A 26240-nucleotide genomic window follows, 5' to 3' on the forward strand; every position below is an offset into this window, starting at 1 on the left:
GATTCAATGAGGTCATGGATAAAGCATTGAAAGGTTCACCTTCTGCGAACTATTAGGACCCTAAGGAAAACTCATTATTAACAATTTATGTAATAATGAGGGCGGGAAATGAGCCAGAGGGTGGAGCTACTAGAGAGTTAAGGCGGGATTTGTAAGTACGAAGTGGGACGGACAAAGTATGATGTAAGGAGAGGCTGGTAATGTATAATTCATTAAAGTGTAGCAAGTAATAATGAGGGCGGGGCCAGCGTTGGGGGGGGGAAGTGTATAATGTTTAGGGCATAAAACAGTCATCAATAGCTAGGGAGGGGGGATCATTAGCACCCTGGTGGGCGTGGCCGCCGTAGTGTGTCTATTAGCCGGTGGGCGGGGCTAGGTGGGGCCAATGGGGGTGCGTGGGCGTGGCTTCGGGAAGAGAGGCGGGGGATTCTGTTCAGTTCCGAACCGGAGCCCAAGGCACCACCACGGCGTCCCCACAGCTGTCAGAGGACTCGCGAGGGTCCCCAATGATCTCACTCATGGAATGCGGTGCCCCCTTGGCTGCTTTACACTCCATGACGGAGATGAAGCCCCAAGGGAACCCCCACGGCATAGACCACATCCTGGCGAGGCCTTCGACGGTACAGAGTCCCAGGGGGCTACCGTCGATGGCCGCGGCGTACTATAAGCACCACACTCACCCCCTGGCAGAGCTGACTTCGAGGGGGCCCCTTTACTGGCCGGGCCTGCAGGGCCTCGTCGGCAACCCCATAGCCTGGAGGGACCGGATCGCCAACAGTGAGTACCCTCATCTATTAACCTATATAAAGTCATGTCTGCCTTATCTCTGTATTATCTTATAACTAGTGGAGGGATATCAGGAAAGACGATTTTAATCAGTATTCTTATCGTTTTAGACATTTCTTTTTAAAGTATTCAAGTCCAATGTTTTTTTATTTTGTCTCATTGCACAGACTCTACTAATAATTTTAGCTATATAGGCACTGTCGTTTTTAAGATATGTTATCAATAAGTCAGTGAGCGGTGTCTCGATAAATATAAAAAAATATATTTCATCTTTACAATTAAAGGTCAGATTTAGACGTTTGTGTATTTGTTTATAATTAAATTATTTTTCAAAATAGTGGTTATAATGTTGCAAGATGTGTACAGTGTTTGATTTATTCGAAAAACTAAATTTTTCTTATAACCCATTTAAAGAAGTATATTTTTTAAAACCAACTTTTTTAAACCTAGTCATATTGGACTTATTCAGCATAAGAAGGATCACCAATATTAATATGAGCTTCATATGCATTGTCATCAGTATAGTTATGCATAATTCAGTAAATAAGTGGTTACAGATATGCTCAGAACGGTTTTATTATATAGATAACTTATTATCAATTGCTAAAAATAATATTCATAGAAATTTTGTATCTCAATGTTAATTTAGGCGTTCAGTCGTAAAATATGGTAACTGACAGAATGGAAACTTTAGCAAAGTTAAAATGTTTATTAATTACTATGTTATTCCTTCGACTAGGAGTCACATACTATAAATTAGTATGAAATCAATCTTTAAAAAGGCCAAATATGTCCAAACGACTCAATTGTGATTGACTAAGTGTTACATAACCTTAATCTGTTTAAATTAAGAAAAATATTATAAACACATGGTATACTAAATAAATAAAAAACTTAATATTACAATATATAATATAATAGTAACTTATATTGAAAACCTACTCAAATGGTTTCGGAGAAATGTCTATAAGATTCAGAATAGTCCAAAAATTGCAATATTATCGAATATAAACATTAGAAATTTTTGTAAAATTGAATAAAATAATGTTAACGTATCTCTGTTTTCACCATAAACCTCACTACAGATCAGGGGCGGATTAAGCGGTAAGCGGATAAAGCGGTCGTGTAGGGCCACGGATAGAAAAAGGTCTGTAGGTCTGATATCATCTTATCTAAAAGATTTTGGAAATGACGATTAACAAAATTCCTAATTAATTCAATTTATTAAATGAAACAAAACTAAATAAAAAAAATAATTGAATTCATGGCTTCTTAAGATGCATTCTTTTAACTGTATTTTTTTTTTTTTTTTTTTTTTTTTTTTTTTTTTTTTACGGAGGACCCAAAATTTTGACTGTTTAGGACCCCTTGATCCGTCAATCCAACGAATACATAGAGGCGATTGAAAAGGAGATGGAAGAGAGATCTTACGAGAATAGCGGTAACTAACGAATCACGAACGAAAAGAGGTGCTTTGGATTCTGATTTGCCATAATCATAATATCGAATTCACTTATTGTTAATTTTCTTCAGTGATAAGTGTGAATCAAAATTTAAATCCTTTTTTAATTTTTAAAGTAATGATCAAATATATTTATAATAAATCATATTAATTAATTATTAAAACACTAAAGTCATTTTAAAAACCAGCATCTTCAAATATTATTTCTAAAAGGTGAATTTAGCTTTGTTATGGTAAAATAAATTGTAACCATTTTGTTCTTCTTCACAAATTGAGTATAAGTGATCCAAAAAGCAAAATTTTATTTCGAGTTTGAAAACAATGAATAAACAAAATATCTATCAAAAAGTCAATTTATGATGCTACAAAACATTTTTTGTATAAAACAATTCGATCTATTGTAACAAAAATGTAGGATTTATTTTTCAATTGACGAAATAATTTCGATAATGCCGCATTATTTAATTTAAGGATTTAATTATTTAATTAATAATTTATTTTATGAGTAAATAACGAACCATAAAAAAGAATTTCAGAATTATTACACTAAATGTAAAAATTATTTATTTTAAATTTATTAGAGTCCAATGTTCGCATTCTACTAATCTCTAAGCATAACGTATTTTTTCTTTATTCCATTAGAAAGGTTTATTATCAAAAATATTAAAATAAATTTATTGTTATCTGATTGTTTATCAGACTTCAACATCTTCAAATATAATGAAATTAATTCCTATAAAATATTTCTTTCTTAATATCACAGGATATTAATACTTATTATCAAATGTTATTTGACTTGAGAATGCTGGCTAAATTTATCAATTATAATTAAATAAATATTTCTTTTGATTACTACAGAGCGTATAAAATTATTTCTAATGGTTTATTGTTCATTACGAATGTTAATATTATAATGATTAAGTAATCAGAGAATTTATAATTAGATTGAAGAGGCATTCAATTTTCTAATATAACGGCGCTCTACGTTTTAATTTCTATTTATTAATATTTTTTTATGAGATATTCAACCAAAATCGTTTATGTTAAGGATTCATATTATAATTTATATTTTGATATTGCTAAATAATAACTACCTTAGAATTATATCATGACTTATCCAATTATAAATAATGTAAACCTTTATAATTACAATAAGAGCATGGTATAAATATTGAAAACAAATTTACATTCTTTTCTTTTATAAAAAAATTATGATCGTAAAACTGTTAATCCTGACCCAATTACATGATGGAAGTACTATTATTATTATCGAGTATATTTATAAATATAAATATGTATCATTCAAAGATAATTTAACTTTTAAATTGTTATTCTATTATTAAATGGAATGGTATACATAATAAATATTATGAATCAATATTAATCAATTTATTACAAATAAATACAAAGTATATATCAATTCGTTCCTTATAAAAAAATAATACATTATATTATTAATTAAAAATTATTTTGTGGAAGTCAACATAGTTTGATTTGTAAAATTATATTGATTACTATTGTAATGATAATTTTACAGTATCTTAATAACATTGTTATATTTTGAAATTTTCATGATTCATTTATTTAGCGCTAATGGTTTATGTTTATGATAGGTCACATTTATTATAAAAGTTTTATGAACATATATATTAACTCCTCTTGCATAAGGCTACTATGCAAGAGGAGTTTATGCGAAACCCCATACTATATATACGTACGTAAATTGGAGTTAATATTGAAAAATATCATTGCTATTATATTAAGAAAAGATAAAAGAACAAAAAAATAAATAAAAACCAAAAATTAAATGTTCTTAAAACAAGAAATACACAATAAATTAACTATTTGTACCATGTAAAAAATAATTCTCAGTTATAAACCAGAAAAAAATAAATAAAAATACAAAATTAAATAATGTGTATATAACTAAAAAAGTGAAAATAATCAGCTTCCATATACATAGATATCTGTGTGTGTAATAATTAAATATGCATGAGAAATTGAATAGAGATACTAATTTAACCAAAAATAAAACGACACATATCCAGAATAAATAAAATGATACATTTAAACATAATGTTGGAGAAAAAAAAATTAATTAAAACAAGTAAATATATGGTTTATTATATATTTAACCAACTAATATATGAGAACCACCCATATATAATCATTATATTTATATCGGCATTGAAATTAATATTATCATAATCATGTATTTATGACAGTACGATAAAACCATATTATACTTTTTTGGAACTGTAAGAAATCTTCAGTTCAAATATTCTTTTTCCCTATTGATAGGAGATTATAATAGTTATTTCCTAATAAAATATTCTCTTTATAAAACTATTCTAATAATCAATAACCCCTAATGGAGTTTTAATAATTGTATAGGTTATCTATATACTTTTTGAATGAAATGAAGAATCAACATTTTTTTATTTATATATAAATAGAAATGTATTAAAAAAAAATATATGGATTCAATTAAAAAATATAAAACACCACAACTAAGTTTAATTGTCGAAAAAGAAATATTTTATGTAATTTTTTTTAATGTTACTCATCCTAATGCTATATATTATTTTGAGTAGGTACCCTGTATCATGTAAAGAACGATTTATAATCTGTTTTAGTTTTATCTTTTAACTATCCATAAACTTCTTCTACTACAAAATAAAATCTTTATTAATTACTAAAAAATCTTAAATATCTAAAAAACTTTATTTATTTAGATTAAACAATACATAACAAAATCGGCAATGTATACAAAATCGGTTTTTAGTCTTTACACTAATATTAACAAGGTAACGCTAGGTGAATTTAAATTAATAAATAAATTTTTAAAAAATGAATTAGAAACATTAGCGCATCAGAATATAAGTCTCACTCTGATAAAATACTACTGTTCTATTAGTCGTTCTATATTAGCCATCAGCGACTAAAAAAATTAGTCGTTAGTCATGATTATATTTTATTTGGTTATCAAAACTTTTATCATCGATTAACTATCGATTAATTTTCATCCAACTCTGCCCAAATCGCTCTCATGCTGTATTTGAGGATTTATATACATTTATTGAACACTATTGAAACTTTGATATCAATAAATGTATGGATGTAGCTATAAGACGGTAACTATAGTAAAATAAATAATAAAACGCTAACTTATTTGAAATTAATATTTCGCTCTTATAAAAGCATTAAATCTGAATTGTTAATTAATAAATCAGTAATATTTTTTTTCTTATTCTTCAGAAAGAGACAAATATCGACTGACATATAATAACCATGAAAAAAATATATACTTTTTGAGTTACGCGCCAAAAATGCTAAATTTTGTTAATAACACATTTTCTTACTGGAAAAAATTGAGCTGGTCTAAAATTTTCCCGAGAAAATCCTGAGAGTTAAGTAAAAACACCCATCACAATTTTATGGTAGACCATAAAGTAGAAAGAAACAAATATCGATTTTCATATATTAGATTTATTTCTTTGCCTTGGCTTTTAAAGATATATATTCTTTTTTAAGGATCTTTAGACTTTGCCAGTAACAAACCATTATTTTGGTGATGTTTCGAGATGTTTAATGTTCCCAAAATCATGTCCTTTAGTGGCAACGTTTTTTTTATAAAGAAGTATTTTCTTAACTAATTATTAAACACTAAAATCTAAAAATACTATATATATATATATATAGAGAGAGAGAGAGAGAGGAAGTGGGATGGCTCAGTGGTAAGGCACTATGCTGCAACTCCAAGGACCCGGGTTCAAATCAGGCTGTGACAGATAATCATTTATTCCATTACTGTGGCCTTGAGTCAACCCTTTGATTTCAGAAGTCTTCGGAGTCCACCCAGCCTAATAAATTGGGTATCCTTAGTTTCGTAAAAATCTGTCAGTCGAGTATGATTCTGACCAAATCAGCTCCTTGCACAACTGTAGGTCTAGTTACAAGTACTGCAACCCTTCATGGATTATAGCGGTACAGGTTTTATTATTTATTTTTTCTTGACTCGTAACGGTATATATTTTTTAGGATCTTGTGGTTTAGTCAATATTTTCGCGACTCATGTAGATTTTGTTGTTCTCATTGTCATATCGAGCCATGAAAATATTCTAAAAAAATACAATAAATCTACAAAATAAAGATACTAATAATACATTACTTTAAATTGTTATATGGTATTTTGTAAATATATTTATGAACTAAAAAGCGTTAATGCTAACTGTACTCTACTATATTGTATATTTGAACAATCCGATATGATATTTGCTATTAGTCTGTTAGCGGACCTTTGACTGAGCTAATTGTATTCTGCTATTAGAAAGATACACAGGTACTTATAGTATGATTAGAAATATAAAAGTGATAACAGATATTATTTCAGCTCTTATATGTTTAGTTATTGGACTCACCTAGCGGACACACGCTTGTATAAATATGGAACATGGACACGCATGGAGGGTTGTTTTGATCCAATTAGGCCGAGGGTGGAAGAGCCGATACAACAGAAGTCAAACAGGCTACTAATTATCGAAAGGGATTATGGCAGCTAATTCTGGCTCATTAAATGGCGGGGGGTGAGCCAAATGGTGCCCCCGACAAATGGACTCGTCCACCGGCTGGCTATTATTAAACTGGATAATGCCCATCCCCTCTCCTTAAATAGGACCGTCCGGACCCACGTCATAGCTTAGGTACATAATGACCAAGCCTAGTCTTGGCTCGATATCGATTAATATTCAAGCGATATATCGTTTATAGAGCAGGGGCCACGGCTTATTACTTTACAGTTTAATTTATATATGAGGAGAACAGGTGAGGTCAATCAAGAACACAAATAGGTAAAACTTATTTATTACTGTCAACGTTTCGGCCAGAATTTCAGGCCTTCATCAGGGCTAAAAACAAAAAACAAGATATCAACCATGATGAATAAGAATTACAGAATGATTAGAAAATAAGAAAACAACTAATATTATAGATGAATAAATTGTGTTGAAAGACATATATGAACTATAGTTTAAGTAATATAAAAATAAAAGCCTGTATGAGAAAAATAATGATAATTGGAGTTAGTCGGGGAGTGCGGTCAGCAAAGAACAACATAAATAAACAAAACCATATTTATTTATTTTATGCCGACGTTTCGACCTGAGTTTCAGGTCTTCATCAGGGGTTGTGGCGTAGAAGGTAGGCAACTGTGGTTGCAAGCCAGGTACCACAAGGTACAGTTGCAAGCCTACCTTCTACGCCACAACCACTTATGAAGACCTGAAACTGAACAGGTCGAAACGTCGGCATAAAATAAATAAATATGGTTTTGTTTATTTATGTTGTTCTTTGCTGACCGCACCCCCCGACTAACTTCTCCAATCATTAATCTACGGTCAACTATCTACACCTCACCTCAAAAATAATAATAAAATTAAGCAAGGACAGATAATAAAATAGTTATGAAAATCTAGTTAGTAAATTTATGTACAAAATTATTTAAAACAAAGTGATGAAAAAATTGGAAATAAAACATATCTGTAGGTAATTAAATATGTAAGTAAAATAACAGAATTAAAGAAATAAAATATAAATTTATATAATCAAAAATGAATAAAGAAATAGGAATATTTTTATTTAATGATAATTATTTAAAATTAAAGTTATGGAAGAAAATATGTGTCAGTAAAATATTAGAATGAAAGAAATGAAATATAAATATAAGACAAAAGGAGTAAATAGTAAACATGACAATAATAACATGTGAACAAAATTATATATGGGTAAAGAGAAGAGAATGGAGACGGAGAAGGGGAGTAAAAAGAAAGAAGAGAAAAAAAAAGAAAATGTAAAAAATGAACCAAGAACTAAGTATGAAGAAGTTTACGCCTACTGCAATGAGTGGCTCGTAATAGACGGTAGTTGAGTTCAATTTAATTCTTATGTCTATACAACATATCATTTATAAATAATAATAACACCCAATCTTCAAACTTTACTCCTGGACGTGGTGAGTGGTCATTGAAATTGTCCATCAGGGATAAAATACCGAATTTTCAAAAATGCTAAAAAAATAATTTGATAATCAACTAGATGTTTTTTTTTATATTTTAAAATAACATCCTTGAGAAATTTTTTTACAGATAAAAACAAATTAACAGTAATAAATAATATACTATAGATGTATAATATACGGTCGTAAAGTGAAAGATTTTAAAAATATATGTAATATCTATATATTTTATAAAATACTTTCTTTATATGTTTATTGTTTTATTTATTTTTATTGTCCCTTAAAAATGGATATAAAGATCTCTAAGGTAGGTACAAATATACAAAACAAAACTGTTTGAAATGTTTCAGTAATTATTTGGCAGTAATATTAACTGATTAAAAGAGTCAATTTGTATAATGCTGTCTTTAATCATCTTATCTTGAATCGGTCACAGTATTAGTGTTTTTAAAAATATCGCGTTAATGTAAAGCTTGAATAAAATTATTAATTAATTATAATATAATATTATTTATTAATTTCATTTTTGGAAACAATTTATCATTTCTTTGAAGCAGCCTACTATACTCAGAACTTTGTTTGTACATAAGTACCTCTACTGTTCAACAAATTTAAAACTTGGGATTTACAATTTTACTAATAATGGTGTGAAGATAGTTGACCGTAGATATAGAATAGGAGAAGATGGTCGGGGGGTGCAGTCAGCAGAAAAAAACACAAATAAACAAATGAATTATTTATTTGTGCCGACGTTTCTACCTATTTTCAGGTCTTCATCGTAGCGGACGGTAGTTGAGTTGAATTTAATTTTTATTTTTAAACAACATATCATTTATAAATAATAATAACAACCAATCTTCTACATGATTACACCAAAAACGTCAATCTTTACTCCTGGAGTTGGTGAGTGGTCATTGAAATTAATCTATTAGGGCTAAAATGTCCCATTTATATGAATATCAAAATATCACATTTTATTTGTATATAAATAATAATGTAATCAATCAACTACTGTCTTTGTGCATAGTTATTAATCAACTAATTTATATTTTCATTCCATTATTATGTATATTTCCAATTTTTTAAATTTTATTTTATATTTGTATTTATTTATTTTTCTTATTATTTTATTTTATTTATTTTTCTCTCTGAATGATGGTTGTTGTCTTTTTGTTTTTATATCCATAATGAAGACCTGAAAATCAGTTCGAAACGTCGGCACAAATAAATAATTCATTTGTTTATTTGTATTTTTTTTCTGCGGACCCCTCGACCATCTTCTCCTATTATAATCATTTTACTAATACATTACCCCTATTTACACAAATACATAGATACATACATACTTAAATATATTACATAATAATGTGACGTGACATGCTTGCACTCATGAGTGACATTGAGATTAGGCTGGAGGAGAGAAGGCGGAGGCCAACACTAAGACACGAGACAGACAAATGGGCTAAGTGTTGAGATTTAATCCGGGCTCCCCCCCAGGGCTAAATTAATTCCAACTGCTTCACTCCTATTAGCCACTCGATAGCAGCCACTCAGCCAAAGCCTTGTCTCCTCTTTATCTTCACTATCTTTCTTCCTCTATTATGTCGCGTATATATTTTAAGAAGAGTATATGAGAATACATAAATATATTCACTGAATATAATATGTAGTGCATAGAACACAAAGTGATTAAAAAAAAAATCCAAAACCCCGCATTAAATATTACATATTTTGAATAGTTAATTTAAATCTTTATAAGTACATTTTAAGCATTTCGGTTATCTCTTAACGGAGGGATTAATTTTTGAAATATCTCTTTGTATGTGTTAAAAAAAATATTTACTGTATTTTTGAAATTTTATTTTATTGAACGTTTAGAATGAGAATGGCATCGGCAATCTATCGATTATAAAAATAAGAGTGCCTATGTCTCAAATAAATATTTGTTTAGGTTATAATGGGAATAATGTATCGGTCAAACTGACAACTCCAAGTTTTAAATGTGTTTAATAGAAGAGGAACGTGGTATGCATAGATATACTCAAGTGACGTTTCAGCCCTTTTTTAACTTTTTTTCCTTTCTTCTTTACCCCAGTCATCTTATTACAATTTTTTGGTATTATTGATGATACTCAAGTGAAGAATAAGTCAACATTAATTCTTTTTGACTGAAATATGGTCCGGGTGCGGTAAAAAAAAAAACTCAAATAGTAGAATTATACTATTTTATTGAGCCAACGTTTCGCCCCACGTTGCAGGGCTTCGTCAGGGCTAAAAAAGATACAAACACATAGTAACAAAAGGAAAAAAAAAAAAGAGAAAAAAACATAAGTGTAAAATAGCTGGGGTATAGAATGTAAAAAAGTAAGATATAATAAGAAAAATTAAAGGTTGTGAATAGTAAATGAAAATGGTTATAGTAACAAATAGATAAGAGAAGAAATATTAAAGAAAATACAAATAAAGAGATGTAAAAAGAAAAAAACACAAATCAAATGATGAGACAGAATGTATACCTGTTTTGACGTTCGTCAAAAATAATGTGACCGTTGGTATTGGGAGGAGTGGGGATTTGTCATTTGATTTGTGTTTTTTCATCTCTTTATTTGTATTTTCTTTATTATTTCTTCTCTTATCTATCTGTCACTATTACCCTTTTCATTTACTATTTACAACCTTTAATTTTTCTTATTATATCTTACTTTTTTACATTTTATACCCCTGTTATTTTACACTTATGTTTTTTCTCTTTTTTTTTTCCTTTTGTAACTATGTGTTTGTATCTTTTTTAGCCCTGACGAAGCCCTGCCACGTGGGGCGAAACGTTGTCTCAATAAAATAGTATAATTCTACTATTTGAGTTTTTTTTTACCGCACCCGGACCATATTCCATTCATCTACTCACACGGTCAATCAACAATGTTCCATTAATTCTTTTTATCTTATTTTTAAACTCCAGAGATGTCTGGGGATTGTCGTATTTAATTTTCATTTTCCATGTCTTGTATAATCTAGCTTAGTTCATTAAGAGACTCAACAATTGATAATTGTTTAAATCGAAGGTAATAAACGGTAGTAATAAAAGGTAGTAAACGTTTGTCCGAGATCCAAACACACAAGTCTATGGATATCAAATCTTGTTTCTTTCATTGCTTAACAAGCATTAGTAGGTATTTTGGGTTTGCGGCAAGTAGTAAACGTGTAGATCTTTAGAGGTACCTCTTTAAGTTCGCCAATGGCAAAGTTTTGCATGTGCGAGCGTGAGGTTTGGATTAGCTGGTGCAAGTTGGCCTCATTTTGCGTGAGACCCGTCGGGTGTTTTCAGTTTGCCTTGTTTAAAAACTGGCAACATATGAATATTGATGCTCTCTCTTTTTTTTTTTTTAATTAATTTTAAGAATTTCTCCAACCTTTGGATTCAACAATTTACTCTCTTTTAAGATTGTATATTTGAATATAATGTAGACTCGTTGTAAACACATCGTTTCAAATCTTATTAAGTAACTTTAGAAGTTTATTTTGGATTTAACATAGCACATATATTTATGAAGACATTATATGTGTTGGTAATTAAACTGAAAAGTTTCTGATAAAAATATTTTTGAACGAAGGTTGAATTTATGGATTATATGAATTTTTATCGTCTACAACCTATATTATTAATATTTATCTTTTCTTTCATCTCGCCTATCTTTGTTACGTTCATTTTTACAATGAAAATAGTGTAAATCGAATTTAATAGCCGAAAAAATTAAAAAAACAAAACGATCGTGTTGATAGAGACTTTTGGTTTTTCCTTTGTTTACGAAGGATTTGTACAAGTTTTGAATTTGCGGCAAGTAGTAAACGGGTTGAACCAGCATAAAATGAGTATATATTTTCGTCGAAAACTCGGCTTTGAAGTTTTACATGATGGCAGTATTTTCCCTTATGGTTTGTATTGAAGTAAGTGAAACCATGTTCCTTCTAGTAAATCTTTTGAACACTCCGTGTTGAGATATCGTGGTCTCCGATGTGTGTGACTCCTAGTATGGATAGCAACATAACAGCTACCGGACATAAATAACAGACATTCCATATTAAACGGATCCCCTCCTTGTTTATCACAGTTGTAAACGCGATAAGGCGACCGAATATTCGCCGCTCGGCTGTGCTAAACTCGAGAATGATGGTTGCGCTGAACAGAATATGATATTAGCAGCACATTCTAATATCCGAATCGTTTCGCAATTTCAGGGCCATTACACACCTTCCACTTTCTACCGAGCTTCCAAATTATATTCCATCATCGTACCGTGTGAATTTATTCATAATAATATCTTGTATAGGTTGTATCGGTAAGTAGGATGTAAGTTAATATTATCAAGCTCAGAGAGAATTAACACTATAGAAGAAGAACGATGATTAACATATTAATTAATTTTGATGATTTATTGCACAGTTTATTATATAGTAATAATTGAATATCAAAAATTATCACGGAAAAGTTCAACTTGATTATTTAGTATATTGATTCATAACATAATATAAACAATTGTTTCGAAATAATTATACTAAGTTTCTCTCCTCTCCCTCCCCCCCCCCTAAAAAATTGGACTATTTTGTATGTTAGATTTTTAATGTCTCTTGAAACCTAAAGGTACCTCTACACATTTTGTAAATTCGCGCATTCCGAAACGTGTGGATAGGTTATTTGTTTTGGCTGGTACAAGTTGGCCTGAATTTGTGACCATCCATTGAGTGTCGGTTTTTTGAGCATAAATAAAATATCTACACATTTGTGTACAGTAAGCCAACAGACAAATATTTGTGCTTTCCGTATTCTAATTAATTAAAGTATTTTCTCAACCTATGGATTCGATAATTAATTCTAGTTTAAGATTATATATTTTAAAATTCTATCGATTCGGTGTAAATATATTGTGTCAAATCTTGTTAATTAACTTTACCAGTTTAATTTTGATTTAACATATCACAAATATATATTTATGACATTATATATCTTTTTTTTATGATCGAACTTTATTTATTGATAGATATTACAATCTGCCACACTGTTGTGGGAAATAGGTAATAGTGATGAATGATCACATTGTTACTAAAATAAAATAAAATAAGAATGAATAATAAATAAATAAATGAAAAAAAGTAGATGAAAATAAATAAAATCTTTCTTAAAATATATAAAAACAGAAAGATAAAGAAAATGAACATAATTAAACTATGTGCATGAAAAAAAAAAAAAAAGAATCTCTAATCACATTTACACTCTAATATACAGTATTTACCCAATCGAACTGAGGATCTCTGAGCCCACTCTATCCCCCACGTGTGAGGGGTAGAGCAGAGCTCAAAAGATCCCAGCGCATCCCTCTCGCCACATCACTGGTAATGAGTCAGTGGAGGCTGAGCAAGTGCGCTAAAGCCGCAAACACTCAACTTGAGTGGAGAATCTGACCAGAACTCCAGTTGTCCATTTTATTTTAATAATTCTCATGGCCCCTGCTGTTTCAACCTTCGAGGTGGATTGTGAGGATGGGTGGAACTAGATAAGGATTGAACCAAAGGATTAGGATGGTTAAAAACGTTTATATGGAATTTTGAGAATTTGGTTGGTATGAGGTCAAGGACCAAAGGGATATGAAGGTCATATTATATATCTAGTTAATTAAATTAACAAGGTTCTGATAAACATTCTAGAAGGAAGGTTGATTTTATAGGTTATATAATATCCCTATTTATAAGATTTTTTTTTTCATCTACAACCTACTTTGATGATATTTAAATTGCCTTACATTTAGCCTATATTTATTTTCTTCTTTTTTCATAATGAAAATCGATGTTATAGCCGACAAAAGTCAAAAGAACTTACAAGATTGTGGACACCAATGTTTGTTGCTTCCTTTTTTTACCCCGTATTTACAGTAAATCTAAAGTTTTAAATATCTAATAAATCCGGATTCGATTTACAGCACTTTTGTATTCAACACGTAATAATTGACAAAACGGATATAAAATCCGCCTCCCATCTCAATAGCCACTTTTTCTTGTTAGGGTTATAAAATCTAAATTTAAGATTATAGATTTAAAAACGAACAGTATATATACAAATTATATGATGTAATTTTATTTTAATATTATTTCATAAAGTGTTGTTCTTATTTGTATTAGAAATAAATTGTATTAAAAACAAAAAATGAAATGTATATAAAGTATTGTTATAACCATCGCAGACTTATTTACATACTCCAACTTCATATAATTACATATATGTAAATATAAGTGAATAACCAACTCTTAGTTAAAATTGGATTAAAAGCCTGATAGGATAATAAATTATCTATCTGGCTACGTATTTTATCCGTAGTATTTCATTTTTTTTTTTTTTGCATTTTGATGAGAAACAATTACGGGATATACGATAACCCCTTTCCCAAGGGTAGAGATAAAAATATTCATAAAATAAATGGCGATGACATAAAATAACCCCTAAATATTCGGAAATAAAAAGAGAGAATTATAGCCGCCAGTTGATCCTTCCTGATCCTGAATCCTGATGAGAGAGCTTAATTAATTTTTATAAAAGCATGTCCTTCGTCCTGCCTCTGTACTGTTAACCGCCAAAACATTAGCAGTTAAATTATGGAAATGAACTTAACGTAGCGTGTCAATGTGAATTTTGATAGGAATTATCCAATCATATTTTTATTCATTTAATTTGAAATATATAATTACATTTCTATATGAAATAAATAAAAATTTCTTTATCAATTCAGATATTTTAAATAAATATATAACTGACTAACAGTTCTTCGAACTTTTCAGGTGTAAGAAAAAAATTTGAATAATAATATTATATTATTTTTTATTTTTAAATATGCACATCACACAACTTTCACTGACTATAAATTTGTATTTTAGTGTCTCTAGAGATGAATATAAACTTTGTACCAGTCAAAATTATTTAAAAATTACTCATTTCAGCCCTGTAAAACTATTTGAATGATGATAATCCTACCTTGCATTAACGATCACTTTTAATTGTAAATTGGTTTAACGAGTTTAATCGGATTACAAAATCGTTATGGTATTGGGTAGCTGAGTGGTAAGGCATTGTACTATCAACTCCAAGGATCTGGATTCGATTCCGGCTGTGGCAGATAATTGTTTTCTGTCTCACTGTAGCCTTGAGTCTACCCAGTGGGTTTGGGAACCCTCCGGGGTCCACCAATCTCATAAAATGGGTATCCTTGTTTGGATATAAATCTGGCGGTCGAGCATGATTCTGACCAAAGCACTTTCATGTACAACCGTTAGTCAAGAAACTGGACTTCCTTGCTAAGTACTGCGCCCCTGACACTTTATTGGTTTTAGCTATACAAATTCAATTTTTAATTTAAATCGTTAGAGTCGTTTTTTAGAAAATCCTACAAAATTATAAAAATGATTATGTGAAGTGATTGGCTATTTATTCGACTTATTTTCACAATTTAGAAGTAATTTATTTTGATCTATTTGGCACTGATTATTTTCAAACCTATTATCTTTGCATTTCTTTTCCATAAGGGAGACCACCATTACAATTTTCAGCTTCTTAGACATAGTTGGTTTTTGATACGATGATCACAATGTTAATAAGTGAGTTATATATATATTTATAAATAATAAGATATCGATACATTTTAAATATTTTATAAGACATTTCTATCTTTTTATGAACTTATTTAAACTTATATAACTTATCTAATCAAATTCTAGAATTTCCTTGTACATTTATGAATAAATGCTAAAGAACCGACTGGAAGTAGTCATTACTGGAACACGTGTTCCAGAATGTTGAGCATACTACGTGACAAGAGTTGTTCTTGAGGAATGTTGTTGAGCGGAGGTGGTGTTGCGGGGCAACACCCCATCCCCGGTTTATCTTCAATTACTGGTAAGCCAAGCCACTCCTCGTCCAATATGGCCGGGCTGGAATCCCTCTAAACCCGTTTCTTTCCTTTTGATTGGCTCTTTTACCGCTGGTTACCTTGGAAACGGTCTTTTAGTATAAAGTGTGTAGATGTTTTATTGTTAATAATACCACCCACAGTAGTGTCGTATCCGTCCCAGGTAAAAAAAAATGATTGTTCGAATAAACTGGATAAAAAAGAAGAAAGCGTTTTTTGTATTTTCTTAAAAAAAAAAAATGTTTTTAGTATTTATTTACTGAAGAGTTAATTACCCAACCATACAATTCCAATTTACAATAAACATATCGATATCCTAGTTTTCAAAAAATGGTTATTTTGTGATATGCAAACAAAATCTCGAATTTTTTTTCTTAAATGTCATGACAATGTTTTACTATGATTTTATCTTAAGATTACATTCAAATCTCCAAATAACCATTTTTGGAGATGTTAAACTGTTCAGCTGGGACAGTGATAAGACCTTATCAACTACAAAAATAAAACATGACATTTTAAAATTTAAGTTATTATTTCTTTTTTATTAATTTAATATTTTAGAAATATAATTAACGGCCATACAACAAATTTTTATCGTTATATTGTTTAAATAAATATATATTTGATGTATCATTTGTGTGGCCAGTATATTCGTAGAAATAAATTTAAAAAGGAAGGATATAAACATATTTTTTTTTATTTCTTTCTTAAAAAAAAAAGTGTAATATTGATTTACTGAAGAGTTAATAACTCAACCATACAATATCAATTTATATGAAGTATCAACCAAAAAAATAAAACCTAAAACATAAGTTCTTGGATTTTTTATTGATTTAGTATTTTTTAGGAGTATTAGTAACCGATCATATTACAACATTTTTTCGTCATGTTCTTCAGATGAATATATATTCGCTGTACCATTTGTGTGACCTATATACTGGTAAAAATAACTTTAAAAAAAGGAAGGGATAATAAAAAAAAAAAAATTTTACTTATAAACTAATTGCACGATTTCTTTATAACCATACCAAAATGTTTTATTGTTACTGGACTAACTTAACTACGATATAAAGCTGAACGAATTCATACACAAATAACTCCAATAAAATTCCTCCAACTATTATTGATTAACCTTCAAACCCAATAAATTTACGAGGTCGGTCTCAAAACAACTAATACTGTCCAATTAACCAAATGCCAATATGGTCGGTATATATTTCTGAAGCTCACCCCTCAATTTAAACGCCAATTAATTTTTTAGTTATTCGTTCGAATTGCCTTCTAATATTTTTTATGTTATGATATTCTCTTGAGAGACTATGAAATGTCGTACATTGACCAATACTACTCCCTACAAGTGTCTGTTTTAAAGGTAAATTATAGATATCAGATTATAACCTAAAACAATAATATATAACAAACCTAAGAAGGTTAATTACAGTCATAAGGGAAACCTCTATTTATTTATTTTTTTATTACCCTCCCTCCCCTTCTGGTCATTTCTGATATACGGGGGGGGGGGAGGGAGGAGAATAGATCATCTATAGGGGCCTCTACATGTTGGCCAAGCCATGGCGAACTCAGACATACGCGAGCATGTGAATGGGTGGCTTGGCTTGGTTGGCCTAGGCTCGTTGCCGATCCGTCGAGAGTCGGTTTTTTGGACACAGATCAAAGGGGGTTCGTGAGAGCGCTCGTGTAGCATCTCCACCATTGTTCTTTGTCTAGTTGCAACTGAGAGCTGTTAGGAGGTTAAAGGTGTTTGTTGGTACTTTTTATAATAAGTTTTATATTTAATCTTATTTATTTATATTTAATTTCCTTTCATTTTCTATTTTTGTAATAAAAATAATACAATCCAAGTGCAATGGCTGAAATCACTAGTACGTCCGCCATGCTTGCCTCTCTGAATAACACTGACATGTGGATGGCCCGCTATTTGTTTACCGAGCATTTGTACAAGCCTCCGATTCGTGGCGAGGGGCCAACATGTGGATCCACCTTATAAGGTATAAACCTTACTCTAACAATAGTGGGGGGGGGGGCAGGTTTTCATTTCTTATTCCTAAACATATTACCTGAATCAATTAAGATTTTAACAGAATCTTCTGATCGACTAAAAGCTAACATCTCTCGATGGCGTTTAATAGCCATTCAGAGATTCTCCTCAGGAGGCCGTGAGTGATATGTGTTAGAGGATCAGTTCATAGTAGCGCTATTTTTGGGAAATGTATATTGTTTTATTATTTCACTCTGCCTTCAGTGGATATCTCCTCCTTCCTATTCTCTTTATCCTTTCGTTAGGACTTGCAGCAAGTACCTGTAGAATTGGCTACCCCTTCACGACCGTAAGCGAATACCTTACGGAGTGCTTGGATTTACGAAGAATACTCGTGAATCTCGCCCATCCTGTCAATTTACTTCCTAGCCATGTTTTCAAATTTGATAATTTCCATCTAACTTTATTGTTACACGATATAAAATATATAATATTCCTTAAAACCACATTCTCATAACTCACCTCCCCAGAACTGGCTAGATTAGGATAGAGGGATTGACCTCGCTGTTAAATATAAATTACGAAATACGTAATTAGTCACAGTTCAGCCCCTTTATAATAAATTGTGGGTGTAAATCAGTGGCGCCGGGGCTGTCCTCCAGGCTTCAACCCCTCCGTGAAATATCTCCAGCCCTCCAGCCCTCCAGCATAGGAGCTACTAATTGAAGGGGAACATCTTTCCTCTATGGGCTCATTGGATTATATATAGCCTCTCAATATATAACTCCGGGATTAACGCAGATCTTGACCGGGGTTATGATTAATTATTTAAGTCCACCTATGCTATATTTCGATATTTATTTCCTTACGTTTCGCCAAAAAAGTATTTAAAGTAGAGTAATTATTTTAAACTGCCATCTCTTATAGAGCTTAACATTCTAATGGTTCTCGAAATAAAGTTTTTCAAAAAACAGGTTTTTTCCGAACCACAAGAAATCGAAATTTTGGAAATTTATTTCGGCGAATATCATGGAAATTCAAATTAATTTCTACTAAGATCAAAGTCATCGATAACATTATAGTAAATTCAAATGACTTTTTTTTTTTTTTTTTTTTTTTGAAATTTATTGATAGATTTATTTATTGATCGATATTACAATCTGCCACACTGTTGTGGGCAATAGGTAATAGTGATGAATGATCTCATACATACTAAAATAAAAAATAATTAAAAAATAAATAAAAAAAATAAAATAAAAAAAACTCTTGAAAATATATACAAACAAAAGAATAAACAAGATCAACATAATCAAACTATCTGTATGAAAAATAAATAAATAAAATAACATAATGATAAAATAATATATACAATATTTCCCCAATCGACCTGAGGATCCCTGAGCAACTCTATCCCCCACGTGTGAGGGGTAGAGCAGAGCTCAAAAGATCCCAGCGCATCCCTCTCACCGCATTACTGGTAATGGGCCAGTGGAGGCTGAGCAAGTGCGCTAAATCAAATGGCTTTAATTTGGTTGATATATTTTTTTTAAAACCACAGGTTTTTCCTGAACAACGAGAAATCAACATTTTGAGAATTAATTTTAGCGCATATCATGGAAATCGCTAAATCTACTTGTGATATTACTCCTCAATAGAGAGTTAATAGACATATGTACGTCGTTCACAGAAGTAGTAGTTTCCATAATAATTGCCAAAATAAATTTACGAAATGTTGCTTTCTAAATAACTATCAGGAACTATTGAGTGTACATAGATCCATTACGGCTTATATTTTGAGTGATGTGTTATATTTTTGAGTGTTCTAGGTATTTAAATGGTATGGAATTCTGAAGAAAAAATTAATTTTTTTTTTATGTTTTGTACCAGCTGCCTTTTTTTTTTTTATTCCTGCTATCCTGCTTGTCGGCTGATTCATCTCTATGTAGTTTTCATTGAGTAATAAAAAATTGGGGTGAAATCCCAATTTTCGTCCCCAATGTCCCCAATTAAGGGTACCCAATTTATGAGGTTAGGTGCAGGGTACCCCGGAGGGCTCTCGAACTCAGGTATATCTATGAATCAGGCTGATCAAGGATACAGTGGAACAGAAAATAATTTATTGTTAACCAACGTTTCGCCCCACTTTGTAGAGCTTCACCAGGACTGTTGATCTGATGGTAATACAAAGGACAACTAAGAAGAGATGGTGAATTTTGTCAGTGTAATCAGTTTTATCTATGACGACGGTCGAATTTTCTTTGTCAGATCTAGTGACTATAAGGTATGGGTGAAAAATTAGAGGATTGGTGTTGGAGGTTGTTAGAAATGATATTACAGATTCGCATGCGGGAAAGTTCTTTGTCCTCCTTGGTAACAGTAAGTCAATCATCTCTATAAATGTATTATAACTCTGTGATGAGTGGAGGAATTAGATTAGTACAATTCGAAGATGGAGTAGAAAAATTAGGTCCAAAACTTAAAATATTAGTGACACTAGAGGTTATCACATTAGAGGTAACATTCAGTTATCCTTTGTATTACTATCAGACAAACAGCCCAGACGAAGCTCTGCGAAATAGGGCGAAACGTTGGTAAACAATAAATAGTTTTCTTTTTCTATTTTGATACCTTTATTGACCGCCATCCAATACCTTTATCTTCCTCCAATAGAAAATAATTATCTGCCATAGTCGGATTCGAACCCAGGGCCCTAAGAGTCTATAGCTTACCAATGAGCTACCCACTCCCACTAAAAATACATGAATATAAAAATATAATATAATATTAAAATACTAAACTAATATATAAACAAAAATTATTGTTTCTTATCGGCGTAAATATTAAGGCAATGCACTAATTTTGATAAGGAGTATGTATGTCATATATCCATATATAATTATATATTTTACCATTGAGCCTGACCAATATTTTTCTTGAGCTCTCTATTAAGTAAGTTCCAGGACGACGAAAAGACAAGCTTGCGGGAGTAATGTGTTTACCGAGGGGGAACTTCGGCCGCAGCGAAAACCGAAGCCAACTGGGCCTTGAGCCCGCAAACTAACTCAATTACTGGGCCTTTAAAAGTTTGTTAATTGTTATTTATAGCCTTATAAGGCCCTCTGTACGGTCGGCCTTATTTACACCTGAACTCCTCCGCTAATTTATTAACCGGGATCTTGCAAGCCGAAGTGGAATTATTGTCAATCGACTCAACTTCCTTCCTTGGGGACTCCATAATGCTTATCGTTGGGGACTTGGAGAGCAGTCATCAATCAGTAAAGTATTATATAAAAATAAATAATCATTTTCGTTAAAACTTTTCTATAATAAAATATTTAATGTGGGTATGATGAAATGAATTTTTTTTGTTAATGCTGCTTATTTGTCTTAATCTTTTTATTTATTATGAATTAACTGGGGAGTGGTAAGGAATTGCGCAATTAATTTCAAGGACTCTGATTCGAATCCTGCTGTGATGGATAATTATTTATTCTGTCACTGTCCTCGTAAGTCAACCCTGTAGGTTCTAAAGCCCCATGAAGGGGGTACCGTTAACTGAGGAAAGATTTATAACATTAATAAATTTGTGAAGTGAATATATATATAATTCAATATGGAATTAAAAAAAAAAATTAAAATCTCTACCGTTACAACCCATGGAGGGTTATGGGTGCTGTACTTTGTAAGGACCAGTACTTCCTTACAAAATACTGCACCGTACTAGACCAACGGTTGTGCAAGGAGGTGATTTGGTCAGAATCACGCTCGACCGCCTGATTTATAACCAATAAAGGGTACGAAATTTATGAGGCTGGGTGGACCCCACGAGGGCTCCAGAACCCACAGGTTGACTAACGGCTACAGTGAAACAGAAAACAATTTTTGGAGTCTTTGAAGATAGTTAAATATTGAAATATTACGAAGCAATTTAAACTTAGTTGATTGTAACTGTATGTTAATTTTAAAACTTGATTGTAAATATTTTTACATGGTAATGGACAGAAGTGCCCGAAACGTTGTTCGGATGATATAAACATTAAAGAAGTGGATAAAGAGTATAAAATAAAGTCCTGGAAATAAATATAATAAAGTTTTAACCCTTTGGAACTGAAGTTGTAGGATTACAACTAATTATTTATATTTATAGTTTTTATTAATTACTGAACTATGATTGAATGTGTGTGTGTGTATAAATAAATATATATATAAATAATAATATGTATACATACATATTTTCATATAGCTACATTATCTATCCTGATGCGGGATACTGCATCATACCCAATGAGTATCAGTGATTGATCAGTATCAGTTCTTTTGTCACCGGTTACTGAGGCTAGATGGAGCCGTCATCGGTAACTGTAATTGATCACGTGGAGCTACATTGTCGCTTACATTATAGCCTTTACGGTTGACCGCAACCACCCAGTTCCCACACCGTACACGTGTATCGACACGTGTGGGTGAGTAGCGGAGCCTGCGTATGAATGGGAGTCCCCTGATAGATAGATCACTTAGTAGTGTAGCGTCCTCTATGTATTAGAGAGTGAATAACATATTGTCTACAGAATCATTCTATAAACATTCATGATCTCAGATTTAGGTTTAATATAATAGATATTCTCATGTTGCACGTACATAATAATGATGATGATAATAAATTCTTTATTTATTCACTTATTTGTCTAATAATTAAAAAGTATTATTATTAAAAATAAACATAATTCATACACAATAATAATAAAAAATATATACAAATCATTATAAGGTAAATTGGAGGAAGATAGAACGGTAAAGGTATCAGAATAGTAAAATAAAACTATTAATTGTTAACCAACGTTTTGCCCCACTTTGTAGTGCTTCGTCAGGGCTGTCAAATTGAAACAAAAATGACAACTGGACTTTTGCAATTGACAATTGAACTCTATTTCAATCTGACAGCCCTGACGAAGCACTGCAAAGTGGAGCGAAACTTTAGTTTGCCATAACTAGTTGTCTTCTACTATTTTATTTATTGACCGCAACTCGAACTATCTTCCTACAATCTACTTGATACGGTGAACTATTTTCTTCCAAAATAAAGTAATTTCAAGTCGTTAAACAGAATGAAATATAATAAATTTTTCATATTGATAACTTTGAGAAAAAAGTATTTAGAAGAGTAATAGTAATTATAAGGTATAAATTTATACTGTTTTGTTTCGTATAAATATTAATCAATATTAATAAATCATTAAATTAATTAATAAAATTATTAATTAATTTGATGAATAACTATAGAAGAAAAAAAGGAAAAATGGACACAGTATGAGAACATTCCCAATAAAGTTTGTATGAAACTTAAACTGCTTATTTAGAGGATGTGTATTCCTGCAAATTTTTCCTTAAAGTTGACCAACCGAAAGGGGCACATTGTAGGATCGATTTTAAACAATTATATTTTTTCAAAAATGGCTCTAATAATTTAGATTAAACTTAAAATATCAACGTCAAACTGAATGGTTTTACTTGGCAGATAGGTCTTATCTTCACTCAAATAGTTTACACAGGGATTAAATGCCAAATTCCAAAAATTTTACTCCAAAGTATCTAGTTTTGCTTATCATCATCATCAACATAATCATTGTATCCCCTTTACCGCTTGCGCAGTGTGGGGTTATGATTTTTAGAATCTGGACCAGATGTCTCGTTCTTGGACCAAATCTCTTCTCCTACTCCAGTCCATATCCCGCCTCCTTAACACTTTCCTCCTAGGAAAAGCGCCGTCTTCCTCTTAACCTTTTTCCCTCCACAAGAGTATCATACGTCTTCCTGGCAGTTCTTTCCTGGTCCATCCTAAGGTGATATTAATAGTGAGATATCCAAACCAATAGTGTGGAACGTCAATTTATAGATCACCATTTAGTTTTTCTCGTCACCTCCCGTTTGCCCAGGAAACCCCTTCGAAGCAAACTAAATACTCTTCTAGCTGCACCGATTCTCTGAGAATCTTCCGCATCAATGTAGCCGATTTCGGTGAGATGAGCACCTAGACTTTGAAATTCTGAACCTGCTCTAGTCCTTCTCCGTTCGCTCTGATCACCCTTATTATTCTCGGGGTTTCTTCTCTATCCTCATACATTTGGTCTTTTCTGGGTTGATTTTCATGTTTATCATGGACATTTCCTCTCGAAGAACATTTATGTTGTATTGAACATCTAGGTCGTTGGAATCAAGCAAGACCAGGTTATACCCGAAAATTAACACAGAAAATCTTATGGGTTGTAAGTTCCCGTATCCTAACTGAAACTGTCTCATTTTCAGTTTAGCTTTCTCTATCACTCGAGCAACAATCTTGACCAATACCTATTTTGTCTCTAATTCCTCTGTTATATGGTTCCTGGTTCTAACCACATTCCTGGTTTTATTATAAAGACTCATCACTGCCAAGTTCGTCCTTCGATCGATGCCTCTGCTGACAGTGCTCTATGTCTTCTTTGAAGTAAATAACCAGTTCTCGATTTTAGCTATAATTAGCTACGGAAAATACATAATATTAAAGAATTTGATAATTAATTAAAGGAGAAAAATTGAGGTGAGAGGTCGAATCGGAAAAAGTCAAGATCGTTCGATCTCTTCCAATTGCGTTCGCGGATTTGTTAACTTTTATAACCTATTGTATTCTTGTTAGAGAGCAAGTTCGTTAGTTTCACCTCGAGAATCCTTAAAATATTTTGATATTAACGCAAATGTAGTGTGCTGCACGCACAAGGATTTTTTATGACAACTGTTCCTCAGTGACACTTAACTAAACACAGCCGATATACCACCTCAGTAGCCTTCGACCAGATGGTTCATATTCAATATAATAGATCAGGCCACCGTATAATTCCATTGACACGGGATTATCGGGTGTACATAATGTCCTCCCTGTTTAGTGATTCTTGTGACAAGAGACCAGTAATGGAGAAGAATACATCTCGCCACCATAAATGAAGACGTTAGCCGTCCAATAAAGCTAACTCTGTCTAAAAGAGAAGGCCATTGGATGTGTTCCGGCCGATGTACTCCGCTCCGTTATAGAGCCACTCTCTGATTGGCTGGCGGATCGGGGGTTAATGTTCTGTGTTCAATCGTCCCTCCCCCTAACAGCCTTGTCGTTGAGATTTGTTGCGCCTGTGTGGGTCCGCGTCGGGGACATATTGCTATCTTTATCCACATTATTATTATCATTTTTAATAGATTAATAACATTTCTAGGCATCATGAGAGAATTTGGTTTAATTATATCTAGGTCTATGATCCGAGTGCCAACATCTTTATCTATAAATAATTCTATATATACATCTATACATCCTCATAGATTGTAGGAAGATAGTCCAGAATCAAGGGATCAAAATAGTAAAATATTAATAAACAGTGTTGACACTTAATTGGATACAATTAATTATAGTTAAATAAAAAAAAACAGTCAAGAACAAGTTATAATATTACATAATACAATACATAACAATAACAATAATAATAATAAATATTATAATGATTGGCCCGAAGAGAGCAAAGGAGAGAGAGAGAGAGAGAGAGAGAGAGAGAGAGAGAGAGAGAGAGAGAGAGAGAGAGACACTCCCGAGGGTACTATCGGGATAATTAGCATAGACCGCTCCCGGTCCCAATATTGCCAACAATTTACAAACTCCTTCGCTCCCAATTGTATCTTTGTTCAATTCTGATTGTATCTAGTAATTTACGCCTCTTTGATTAAAATTTACTAACGTGTTAACCATAATTAAGAACCAAGACGTGCTATATTGAAGTAGTCTTGTCAGAAAGATTTTTTTTCAAGTGATATAATATGATTTGATAAAAACTACTTTACATATTTTATCTAATTATTTTACGATACCAGTTCTTCAAATCCCATGTGAATAAATAAGTTTTATTTAAAGTTAATCTTAAAATTAATCATCAAAATATAGGCTGTCATTGTGAATTATTTTAACCCATATTTTTTCCGTAAGTTGAAATTAGTGGTGATACCAGCCCTTGGTTCTCG

At 31.5% G+C, this 26240-nt stretch overlaps 1 protein-coding gene across 1 annotated transcript in view; it reads left to right on the forward strand.

Annotated features, from left to right (window-relative positions):
• The first annotated feature begins 458 nt into the window (after window positions 1-458).
• Window positions 459-26240, forward strand: part of LOC106686707 (homeobox protein Nkx-6.2) — a 101593-nt gene continuing 75811 nt past the window's right edge. Inside the window, exon 1 of the mRNA XM_014430146.2 lies at window positions 459-777. Within this exon, the coding sequence (XP_014285632.1) occupies window positions 507-777 (271 nt within the window). The 5' untranslated portion in view covers window positions 459-506. The remainder of the gene's footprint in view (window positions 778-26240) is intronic.

Source organism: Halyomorpha halys, unplaced genomic scaffold (assembly GCF_000696795.3).
Source record: "Halyomorpha halys isolate HHAL.00 unplaced genomic scaffold, Hhal_1.1 Scaffold863.1, whole genome shotgun sequence".
NCBI lineage: Eukaryota > Metazoa > Arthropoda > Insecta > Hemiptera > Pentatomidae > Halyomorpha > Halyomorpha halys.